The sequence below is a fragment of the Seriola dumerili genome, unplaced genomic scaffold (genome assembly GCF_002260705.1).
Source record: "Seriola dumerili isolate Sdu_G_001 unplaced genomic scaffold, Sdu_1.0 BDQW01000621.1, whole genome shotgun sequence".
Lineage (NCBI taxonomy): Eukaryota > Metazoa > Chordata > Actinopteri > Carangiformes > Carangidae > Seriola > Seriola dumerili.
The window spans coordinates 230,332-242,763 of NW_019174876.1; the positions used below are offsets into that span (position 1 = coordinate 230,332).

General features: G+C 41.1%; 2 protein-coding genes across 2 annotated transcripts in view; one reads left to right on the plus strand and one right to left on the minus strand.

The window, feature by feature from the left end:
* bptf (bromodomain PHD finger transcription factor) overlaps positions 1-4,328 on the plus strand; it is a 43,422-nt gene extending 39,094 nt beyond the window's left edge. Inside the window, exon 36 of the mRNA XM_022764977.1 lies at positions 1,815-4,328. Within this exon, the coding sequence (XP_022620698.1) occupies positions 1,815-1,851 (37 nt within the window). The 3' untranslated portion in view covers positions 1,852-4,328. The remainder of the gene's footprint in view (positions 1-1,814) is intronic.
* Positions 4,329-7,336: 3,008 nt separating this feature from the next.
* Positions 7,337-9,560, minus strand: cunh17orf58 (chromosome unknown C17orf58 homolog). Its single transcript, XM_022765067.1, has 4 exons — positions 9,545-9,560; positions 8,380-8,466; positions 8,069-8,260; positions 7,337-7,580 (listed from the first exon to the last, which is right to left on the minus strand). The coding sequence occupies exons 2-4, from the start codon at positions 8,435-8,437 to the stop codon at positions 7,393-7,395; spliced, it is 438 nt and encodes a 145-aa protein (XP_022620788.1). The 5' UTR covers positions 8,438-8,466; positions 9,545-9,560; the 3' UTR covers positions 7,337-7,392.
* Positions 9,561-12,432: the final 2,872 nt, after the last annotated feature.

The following is a 12,432-nucleotide window of genomic DNA, read 5'->3' on the forward strand; positions in this document are numbered from 1 at the left end:
ATGGAAGTGATACATGCGTTTGCCGACATGAGCTTTTCTCTGCGCGCGTTATGAGCGTTCAGTCACACCCTTGTTCCATCTTGGTGGGATCCCCGTTTCATACACATTCAGGCTTCAGTCAGCTGATTTTACACCCATAACAACATGTCTGCTTCAGCTCTCACTCTGTAATGAAGGTGCATTTTCTGCTATTATTTGATGTTTTAAGTGGATTTATAGACTGTGAAACCAGCCCGATAAAAAGCCAAAAAATCTCAGGCCTATTTGGTTTCAGGTTTAGTTGATTTCAAGCAAGTTGTTGCCTTGATGCTGTTGCCGCTGCTCCTGCCCATAGTGTGGAGGCAGCTGTTCCTGCACAATTGAACCCTATACAACAATTAAGCTCTAACAACGCTACTATCTTGTGCTTGGTTATGCCTCCAAACTCACCTCAATGCATTGCCCTTCACTGCGTGATGTGATTTGCTTTGGATGGATGCACACTACAAGATTTTGGCAATATTTAGCTGCATTTTGGTTGATTTTATATACGTATATCATGGTGTTATTTGGCTTTACTTTATTGATGTATTATGTTTGTTTACTGGAGATGAAGCTAAACATTTCATGGCGTCTTGAGAGGGGCCAGTCATAGTGTATCTCTTGTCTCATCTCATCACACATGGAGTTTCTCTGAGCATTTCAGCCCTGATGTTTGATAAGTTCAGTGATTCTTATGGTTTGCATCCAGCTTTTTGTGCCTAAAACGGTGATGTGCTTCACCCGCATGTATTTACACCATCCATTCTCCCTCTTTCTCTCTCCCTCTCTTGCAGATTGTGATGTCAAACTCCTGGGTGCCCGGGTCACTCTTAAAACAAACAAAAAATAATTTGCTATCCCGAACGTTGCTGTTTTTACTTGTTTAAAACAGCATTAAAAACTTTGTAAGAAAGTGCATATATTAAGCCACACTGTAGGTGTGATCCTTTTTTATTTTAGAAGCAAAGGAAAGAAAAAAAAAAGTTTCTACTGTCTAATAATGGCAGCCATGTTGGTAACACAAAGCATTCAAGGGAAAATGTATTTTCTTACACTTCTTGCAACAGATGACTGATATTTTGTTTATGTCTGAGTTGGATATAAGGCAAAATATGAAGTTTAGCTAAGATTGTCATTCTCTTTCTTGAGATTCAATTTTGAAAAGACAAAGCTATTGATTTTTATTGTGAAATCTGAGTTCCTCTTAAGTTCATCACACACAGACACACACATAACTTATCTTTTAATTTGACAGAACTGTTGTTTATTGTATTGGTCATAACATGCTGCAGCAGAACATTTTTACCTCATTTCTTAGCCGAGAATTTTAAGAAAGCATGCAACATTTATTAGTTTCTTTTTATTGGCTGTACCCATGTATAATGTTATTTTATGTGCATATTCTATCTTTTTGTGAAGGACTATTTTTATGCTCTAAAGGAAATAATGGTAGGAACTGTAAAAATAGATTGGAGAAAATCTAGTTTAGCTTTCCTGTTCTAAATATGGCAAGCTTGGCAGTCTCCAGTTCACAACAAAAAGCCCTTGTATATACACTGTTGGGCCAACATCACATCATACACTTCGTTAACATTTCACCAACATGGCTGCTTGGTCTATGTCAAAGTGTCTGACCCACTGGCATCCAATACATGTTTTTGTTTTGTTTGTTTTTGTTTTTTTGTATTTCCCTTAGTGCATATTTTTGTCATATTGTAAAGCTTTTAATAAAAAAGGAAACGAAAAGAAGTTTTCCAACTGTTTCTTCCTCCTCTCTTTGCCCGTCTCTGTAGGTCTCATAACAACAAACTACAATCAGCAGCCTCTTAGCTCCCTCCTAAAAAACCAAGTGTCAAAAAGACAAGGCTTGTGGTTTCATCTGAATGATTAAGCCCTGTGGTCCCAGTCAGGCTGCACCTGAACTCCCAGCTGAAAATCAGCTCGCACTGGTGTCACAGAGCCCAGCCTCCAACACCTCCATTGCACTGCTGAGGGGGAAAGAAGTGAATTCAAAAGCCCTCTTTTCGTCCAAAGCGTCAGTGGGACCTAATGACAGAGAAGTCACACCTTCAGACCAGGGGCAGGGTGATCGCCGACCCTGTTTGGCAGCCTGCTTCATCCCAGCCAGCCGTTCCTACCAGTGCAGCCCCTCGGTGAGAGGGAAGATCCGGATGGGGAAGAAAGATGGCAGATAAGATTTATAAGTTGGCTGGTTGGATGTGCAGTGGCAGTTTGATCTCACGGCAGCACCATACTGTTAAAGAGCTGTGTTCACTCTGTAACTGATCACTATTTTTTCTGTATCCTATATAGCAAAGTGTCAGCTTTGTTCTTCCCACCCAGAGGTTCAACTTTAATGTCATCCTCTCACGTTTTCATGATACAAACATCCCATTTAAGCTTGGTCACTGCTACAAATGAAAACAGCTACGAGAGTGCACAGAAACGCCCTGTCCATGCTTAACGTCGGGGTAAATATGCAGGATCTGCACACTTCACATCCATGTACAGTACCTTGAGTTCATTCTTCTCATATTTAACAAACAGCATGTCTGTAAGCAGCATTTTATTGGTGCTGTAGGACTATTCGTAGCTCCTTTCCATTCACCCGAAAAAGTAAGCCCACTGAAAACAGTCAGCCACTTTATTCAGCTCATCTTGGATGAATATGCAGTGTCACCTTCCATGTTTCACACCTAACTCCGCTGGACCCAGCTGTTCTGACCACACTATTGCTTTACCCTCAGGTGTGTTCAAAGCCTGAACCAGCCACATAGAATATGTCTGTCAATGGTACATTTCATTTACATTCCCTATTACAGTAGCCTCATGCTGAGATGCTCCATTTATCATAGAAGCTTGATTTTAAAAAAGAAAAATAGTCAAGAGACAAAGTTTTTGTCAGATTAAAAATCACCATATATCGGTGTAGACAGCACTCGCTCAAGTAATTCAAATCATTTTGTCTGAGGGCTGTGTTACCTTCACCTGAACTTCCAGAAGGAAACACCCAGAACAGGCCATCCCACCCACCACACCCCGCCCTTATTCTGACCTTTTCTCATTTTGTGCTTTTCTGAAATGCAAGTGAAGAATGTTAACTTGTCCTGAGCTCCTTTTAAACGTGACCTTTTAGAAGGAGGTCAAGGACGAGCTGCGATGACAAGGGTCTGTTAGGCCTTCAGGGAGGCTGAACCTTGTACAAGGCTTGATTAACCCACATGTACTGTACCTCCCTCCATACACTGTCTCCTCAAAGCTCTGTGTCCTTTTCTGTCAGTGGCTGAGTCACTATGTCCCCCCTCCCTTATCTATCAGCCACTTCTTCCAGCATATTTCATTGAAGTTGACAGGTTGGCTCACATATGTCTCTCAACTCGCCCTCAAAGCATGGTTAAGTAATTGGATAATGGACTTTTCCACTCAGCATCAACTCAGTTATGTTGCGGTTTGTGGCAGCATGTCTGGGAGTAAACTTTGAGTGGGGACTGGGGAGTCTTTGTACCGTGGGGTTTGTATGAAAATTTTATAGCTGCATTTTTAGCATATTTGGGAACATTTTTGTAATGTGTGATTATCATTTTTGTAGGAGGGGAGCAGTATTAAGACACAGTTACAGCTGTCTCTAAGTTGATGTGAAAAACAATTTCAAATTAAGCAAACGTTTCCGTTTCAATCATAAAGTTTTTTTTATTTTTATTTCTCTGTGTATCAGAGTTGAGAGATAATGTGGCTTCTGTCTTCTTTTTTGTGTTTGTGTGTCTTTCACACAAATATCTGTCTCTTTGTAATCTGATGATGATGTGTTTCATCCACTGTTTGTAATCTCTATTGTATATTATTGCTGTCCAAATATGTAGAAATGAAAGATTTTTAGAGCAGTAGAAACTTTTATTTTTCACTCTTTGAACCAGCAAACTAAGCCCGCCTGTATATTTTAACTGTCTATTTTTTCTCTTTAATTGAAGTGAACTCTACATTTAGGTGAAATTGCCCTTGATATTAAAAGTGCTGCATATTGTGAGCATAAAGGTTTTGAATGGGGTAGAGTGACACAGTAACTCTTGTAAAGAGTTTTTTTCATTTTTTTTGTAAGAAACCAACCAGTTCAGCATAACTTCTATATTGACATTGCATTTCTTGTATTATTTATTCATATCAATGAAAAGTTCTCAGTTTTTTGAGTAATGTTGAAGCAACGAAACTACAGATAAAAATTACTCTATGTTTTTAACAGATTGTGGCAACTCTGAAGAGATTCTCTTTTGTACTTGATAGGACATTTCATCCTAGATAATAAAGTAATGTTTTTGACACCAGTTTTGAAAAGATTTGTGTTTTCTTTGGTTGCCCCTGCCCATTACAGAAACACCGGTTTATCTTACTGTGCACTCTATTGTTATACAATTCTTGCATTCTCACATTGTAAAGGGATGTATTTACATCACACCTTTCAAGAGCAGACGTCACAAAGTGCTTCATGATTTAAAAAAAAATATATATATACATACATATAAATATATATATATATGTATATAGCAACAAGTATAAAATACAGACTTAAGAAAAATAAAAACAACATAAATAGAAATAAGCAAAAAAACTGCAGAGCCATGAAAGGTATCATAAGAATCCTGAACTGGATCTTGATTTTAGTGGGATACAGAAAAATATGTGTCACAAGACCTTTTAGATGTCCAGGTTAAAAGTAGCAGCATTGTGGATGGAAGAGGGAGTCATAATTGACGAGATATGATGAAATAAAAGCAAGAGTCTGGTCATGCGTCTAGTAATGTTCCTCAGCTGGAAAAAACTAAAAGAGAACGAATCAAACATTGTACATGTTGGTGAAGAGTCCGTGCCTTCCATTTTTATAGACTTTAGGCAGCTGTGTAAACTAGATAATTTTGCCACATTACGTAGTTTAAACGAGATGTCTAACTGAGTATTATCTGCATAACAGTCGTCCCTGTGGCTTATGGGTTAAGATGTTGACCATGAACTGCAACATCCCCAGCTCTAGTCAGGGAAGCACATACACGGCAAACCGAATAGGTTACTTTACATATCTTAAAAGTAAATATGTTGAAAACAATTAGGTTTATTCAGACATTTCCATTGCCATTCAACAGTTTTTATTTCATAAAATTTTTAATTTCATTTTTTTTTGAGAAGTTATTTGAGTCAAACACCAGGAGAGGACTGCACAGCAACAAAGCAGGACTACCGACCAAGCAAAGACATGGGGCTGCAAAGCCAATTGGCTTGAGCTTTCAGGGAGAAGTGCTTTGACGTGGCTGCTCGTGAGCGCTGAAGGATAAGGTCATGACCCCCATACAAACTCATACAAACTCTCCCTGTGATCAAATTACCAACATGACACACAAGGGCCACCTCTAAGGTTGACCTTTCTCTCTCCTCTCACACCCTTCTCCCCCACCTCCCCCTGTTAACTCCCCACTCTAACTGCTGAATGAATCCAGAGGGTCACATAGACACTGCAAGCACCGCAGATGACCACAAGCCCAGAGTGGTTTCAGTCCACCACCCTCGTCTCTTCCCCTCTCGTGGCTTGGGGGCTATCACACAGGAAACAACTTGGAGATATTCCCACCTCCCCCCTCCTCCCTCCCCTCCTGCTCCTTTACATCCTCTGCGATGAGGAATGTCCTCCCGCTGCGATAGTAGCCAAGATGTGGAGCAGGCTCCTGTTTCCTGCCCGCCTGCATCTGTTCCCTCCAGCGCTGATCCCAGATAGAGGCTTCATCGAGCCTGGGAACTGACCGGCTCGAGCTGACAGACGGACAGAGGGGGAGAAAAGAGGCTCAGCCCTGCCTGCTTCAACGTCCAAGTTCCCAAGTCGGTCTATCTTCCGGGAGGCCAGACGGAGACCATGGTTGTTAAACTTTAATTAGAGTGTCTTACTTTAGGGGATCCTTCTCGTGCAATCACTGGGGATGGTAATGAGGATCAATGTTTCAGTCAGTGGGCAGATGTATGTGATAGCATGAGTGGAGGGTTAGTATAAAGACAAATAAGTTCCTCACTGGGTCGTGGAGTACAAAACAAATGCACATTTTTATTGGGTTTGTGTATTGTAAAGCAAGTAAGCATTCAGTGCAAATCTTTTCCCCTTCATAAGAAGCATGAGCTCAGGGTCGTACTACAATCAAGCCAGGGATTTCTGATTAAATAAGTTGCTTCTTCACAAAGACAGACCCAACACCCCTTCTCCTGCCTCAATCCCCTCCCTGCATCATTTTACATAACTGTTTTTATTCCTCCTCCATCTCACCACTGCCCGCCTCTTTCTCTGATCCTGCCCTAAACACTTACCCCTTTTAACCCCCCACCCCCCACCCCCCTTTTGAGCTCTGGCCTTCCCAAAGGAGTGCGTGTTTGTGTGTAAGCAAGAAAACAAGAGCTATCCCAAAGAGGAGCTGTGATGGAGGCACTTTTCCAGGTCATGTGTCCAGGTGCGGAGAGGATCAGATTCCTGTGATTAGACTTACGGCTTAGTCCCTACAACAACACACCCCTTCCTCATTCAGCATGGCCTTGTTTGATGTCCCAGTCTACTCGGGCAAGACATTTCATCGTGGACACATAATTAAAGCTAGAAAAATAAGCCGCCTTCATGACAAGCAAAGGTCCTGCCACCCCCACCCCCCACCCCACTCCCACCCCCACCCCCCACCCTCTCCTCTTTCCTCTCTCCTCCTCCTCCACTGGGGTTTGCTGCTGCTTTTTCAGGCCCTTCATTCCCTCCCTTTGGACCTTGTAACAATAATAGTGCATTTCCTGCGTACCAGTAACAACCACAGGGACAACATGCACGGGACTGGGTGATACAAAACGATACTATTCAGTGCAATACAACATTTTGCATTCATATCAATTAAGAAGCATTAATTAAAGGGAGATTTAAATGTTGAATTTGTATGAGAAGATCCAAGGTTCCTAAAAGAGAGCAACTGTGATTATGATTATTATTGGAAAACCAATATGTTCGTATGGAAGATAAGTTTTGTCTTATATGTGTGTTCATTTTCGTGCTTGGATTATAGTGGGAGTAAAAAGGCTGGACCTGATATGACATTGTTTCTTTCTCAGGACAAATATTAGGTTGTTAAATACACATGAATAAAACCAAGAAATGCCCACACGATGCCAAAATGAGAAAATATACCCATTCTATAAACTAATTTTGTTACATTATGGTACATCGTAGCAGTCCATATGAAAAATAAATCCGTGCCTTCTGCAAAATGTCCTCTCTCTCGCACAACACTGAGCGGTTAGTTATGATCAGTTCCCATAAGCTGCAATGTCTCTTCCCCTGCAGAAGGGGGCAATTGTCTTATCTCTGGTTCACCGACACCTGGAGCGGGCGGCCTCCAGGGCTTTCTGGTGTCTCCGTTTGTTGAACCTCTTGACATAGTTGTTGCTTCGCAGGAGTCCGTCTCCGGGCTTCAGTTTACCGCTCAGCAGGTTCAGGAGGTCATTGGGAAGGTGGCGCCTCCGGTGGTAGATCTGACCCATTATAATGTATCTGGTCCCTTAGGAACAAACAGAGGGACTGTTGAAGCACCAGGGGGAAAAATGTGCACAGTCAAGCAATTTTCATGTTTGCACTAAACAAGTAGTTGTTACTGTTTCTGCTGATCTCAGGAAAACTGAATTCCCACATCTCACAAAGGGAAGCTTTGGTGGGAACTTACAGACTTCTAAACATTGTGGGACTTACGAAATGTACTTATGTGTAATATCAATGATCAAACTCAGCAAATGTCCCATAATAAATAACTTTCATCTTAAATCACATTGACAAAACCAGAGAAATTAACAACTAAAAATACTAAAAAATAATATTAATCCAGTATCAGTTAAAAGGTATTAGGATATTATCAGGATATTACAGCTTATTATCAGACCTCAGCTTGAACAACAATCCTTCAGACAGTGGCTAGACTTTTATTTAGTTCAAACTGGCAACTCTAAACTGAAGGCAGATTGTTTTATGAGGCTTTTACTGTGTTGCACTCACCAAGTTTGATGTCAGGGCAGGGTTTGCTGCACTTGTACGTGTCCAGGACCAGAAGGCGAACTTTGAAGAAGAAGCTGTCTGGGGTCACGTAGAGACGACTCATTTTGTAGAAACCATCACTGCTTACCATCAGCGTAATGAGCCGTATTCCTTTGCGCAACACCTCAATGTCGTGCACTATCCCATTGACAGCTGTTTAAGGGACATGAAAACCATGTTAACATGCTGGAGATTAATACATCACCATTCTGGGGATTCGGGGTATTTTAATGTGCTTAAGAGTCTATCTTTGTCTCTCAGTGGGTACGTACCAAACTCACTGTAGCAGTAATACTCTTTCTCCTCCTTCTCCTTCCTGCACTCACTCATGCAGAAGGCATCATGTGTGAAGTCAGACTCTGTTGAGGAGAAGACAAGCAGAGGTCAGGATGGAGGGATGAGAAGAAGAAAAGAGAGGGACTATCTGCCGTGCCAGTTCGGAGCCAGACTCTCATTCCAGCGTCATTAGAAAGGGACAAGGTTGCCATTACAAAACCCAGGCATCACATTCCTCAGCAGGGGACTGGAGGAGGTGGGATATATGTGATGGGATCGCATCAGTCCTATATTTTCCATCTTAAGTACAATATCAGACCGGTCTCACTTGCTTTGCATCAGTATCATTACAGCCACCCACACACAAGGCAACATGATGACAGCCAGATTTGAGGGAAGGGGATATAATTAGTGGCGGGGGACGTTGGATGAGGAAAAACCATCACTGTCATTATGGCTCTTTAACTTAGTGTGTGAACTCGGTGAACTCTATATGTTTGCTGATAAGTATGATCTTACTTGCCTGACTTACTTCCAAAAAAGTATCAGATGTGGCTTTATTTCAAATGGTTTGGGGGCTTTTTTTTAAGCCTTTATTGGGCAGGAGGCAGTGACAGGAAACGTGGGAAGACAGAGACAAGGGAACGACTTGCAACAAAGGTTTCTTTTTTGTTCAAAAGAATTTTGGAAAGTGTAGTTTTGAGGTGAAATCCACTTTGCATGCTTTTTGCCCCAAACATTACAATAAGGCCCAGCTCTAGCCTACTGGAAATAGGCTCCATTTTATATGAGCAAAAGTTAAGTAAAACTGCAGTTTTTTTTCACTCTGTAACTAATATAAAAATGTTGTATTTGGTGAAAGGCATTTGTCATTGTGATTGTGTAATACTGAATATCACAGGTCAGATTGCACAGATTATTCCTGGTGATAAATACTATCTATATAAAGCATAGAAAGCATAGCAAAGATTTTCCCAGCTGGATAAACTCTTGCATAATTTCAATCTTTTGTAATATGTAATCCCAACAATAAATCTTGTATCCCAACAGGGACTTTGCAAGGCGATACTGCTCAAGCATAAAGATCCTGAATATGTGAATAAATCAATATTAATACAGAGGTCAGATTTCAAGGTCGGGGTACAACAAATCCTTGTATACCTCGCCTCAGGATGTCGAACTGGTAAATCAGGCTGGAGGAGCGCCGGTTGAAGACGACCGGCGGGCGGCTGTTGTTTCGGGTCGCTGCGCCGATGCCTGACTGATAGAGACTGGACTTCCCCGGCCGGTTTTCCTCGGGGTCCAGCCGGCGGTTGGGCTGATCTCTCCGCGGAGAGGGCGCCGGTTGGTGCGGCTGAGCCTGAGGCTGTGAGTGGGGTGGGCCCCTGGGTCTGGAGTTGGGGTGTCCCTCTGCTTCGCTCTGCTGAGGAGGACTGATGTTGGGCTGGGTGTCCTGGTTGGTCTTCTGCACGGTGCGGTTAGTGGCAGCGGCTGTAGCTCCTGTCAGCGGGGCTTTGGGAAGCAGACCGACAACTTCTCCTCTGGTTTTCTCGCTGTTGTGCTCCAGCAGACGGTCGCTCTTGGGGCCCTTCTTGCTCTTGTTGTGGGGAGCGTGGTGTCGAGGGATGGGGGCCAGGTCGCTGTGCTTGGGCCACACAGCTGAGGGCAGAGGATGGAGGGCGAATTTGGACTCGCCGGTCTTGCTGCCTTTCTCTAGAAGCTCATTGATGGGCAGGGAGGGCTCTTTCACCACCAGCCTGCTCTGGTTGCCCGGGGCTGGATCCACAAAGCTGCTCTGACCCTTTTCTATCAGACTGTACAGCTCTGAGGTTTAAACAGACAAAACATTTGCACTCAATTTACACAATTTGATTTTGTATTTTACCCCATAAACCCCTTTATTCCCACAATAGATTACAACAGTGGGTTAATTTAATGTAGCCAACATGGTAACTCTGGACATTCCTTAAAAACTTACTTTGGTTATTTCTTACCTTAGTTCAAATGATAAGATATGAAAAATATTTAAACTCATTGAATTGATAGGAATCTACATCCAAGATATTACTTTTTAAATTCAAATAGTCATACAAATCTTCCTATTCATCAGAATTATAAGATGATGTCAACTCTTACTCACTTAGCATGTTATCAAATTATCTAATTTAGTGCCACCTAAGATTGTTAAAATTTTATAGGTTTTTTTTTAGATGTTTTAGAATAATAGTGACCTATATATATATATTGACCAATGCTATACAACTGTTACATCCAAAGCTAAAGAATTTAAAAGCAAACAAACTACAACAGTGGCGAATCCTGAAATTATTAAATTGCATTATTAATCTCATTAAAGCAACAAGAAAGAATGTGTAAGAAAACCATTTCTGATCAAAATATAAAAATGTCACTACAAATCTCAACTATCCTGAGTGACAAAAACAAATACACTCACCGTTAACAACACGCTCTTCTGTTTTGTGAAGTGGAAACCCTAGAAACAAGAGAAACAGAATAATCCCTGTCATCCTGGATGTTCAGTGAGGACACACTTTAAGGTCTGGTACAGAGCTGGGATTCCTGGGATTTTTATACGGCCCACTCTGCAATGAGAGGGAAAGGGAGGTGGTGGGACGTCCCAAACACAGAAATAAATTCTTTGACATGACACTCCTTTCATTCATAAATGGTTGTTTACAATATAAGAGGAGAAATGTGTCTCTGTGTAGATATTATCTGCTGTTTACTGAGTAGGATTTTATGTTAAAGGGAACTAGGTTTACCTTCTAATATGTGATGTCCAAAATAATGTTCATATTTAATTTATCGATGCTTAAATACTTAAGTACGTTTGAAATTTCAATGGATCATATAAAAATACTCACTATTTCAGGTTATGGTTGAGGTTATCTCGATGCTTTAGGTGGATGTGACTGTTGACCTGAATGTATTTAAATTTGTCAGACTTTACTTCCCTCTGGTGGCCACAGTGAGGAACTGCAACATTAAAATTTGTCAAAATCACTTCAGTGTATATACACTTGACCAAACTGAAAAAGAACAGAAATAAACTTCAGGCGATTGTGTTTGTTGTTTTCTAGTTGTCACTGTTTTGTGTTTTTTTCTGAGCATGAACATACAATCAGTAAATATACAAGTATAACTGAATATTGCTATTTGCATCGTGGTCCAGTATTTATAATAATACTAGCCTAATAATAATAATAATAATAATAATGATAATAGATCTTGTAAGATGAGATTTATCGTGATTTATTTTGTAAATTACCTTAATCGTTCTAATGTTTCTTTAGATCAGTTGAATAATTTAATTAGTGGTAATGACATTATATTTGGCATTTTTACCATCTTCCTGATTTATATAGAGAAGCAGCGTACAAAACATGATGCATCTTGCCTGTGATGCTTGTAGAATGTGATTGCACAGGGCAGTGTTTTCATGCATTTATGGCAGGATAAGCTCAGTGCTTATTTCCACTCATGCTGTTTTGCTATTTCCCTATTTTTCTAGCAGTTATAAGGTATTTTCTTTTGTTTACGTTTCAGATTTATTTTTTCATAGATTTTAAATTTAAGTTTTGAATTTGTCATCTGAAGATAGGGAAGCATGTAAATTGAGATTTTTTTTAAATCAATTATTTATTGATATCATGATGGGGAGACCGATATGCTGGGATGATGAGGAGTTAAGTCTTAAGCCCCTTTTCCACTGGAGAAGAGGTGTCAGTACCGATCCTTGGGCCACTCTTGTGGGGAGGGGATGGAGTAAAGACGTTTGTCTTTGCCATGACACACTGTAAGAGTGTCCGGTGGGATTCAAAACAAAAAAAAGCGCTTTACCCAAGATTTACCCCGACAGCAGGATGCAGTGGTTCACTGTATCAAATGCTGCTGATAGGACCAGCGAGATAAGAACTGAGGAATGAGCTGCAGGTCTAGCTGCTTTTAGGGCTTCTGTCACAGACAACAGAGCAGCTTCAGTGGAGTGGCCAGAGCCAGAGGAATACTGGGACCTGCTCAAAAACCAC

Coding starts and splice junctions, on each gene's coding strand:
- cunh17orf58 (XM_022765067.1), bottom strand. CDS start 8,437: ATGAGTGAGTGCAGGAAGGAGAAGGAGGAGAAAGAGTATTACTGCTAC. Junction 8,261..8,379: donor TTACTGCTACAGTGAGTTTG/GTACGTACCCAC, acceptor TCCCTTAAACAG/CTGTCAATGGGATAGTGCAC. Junction 7,581..8,068: donor CTGCCCTGACATCAAACTTG/GTGAGTGCAACA, acceptor TTTGTTCCTAAG/GGACCAGATACATTATAATG.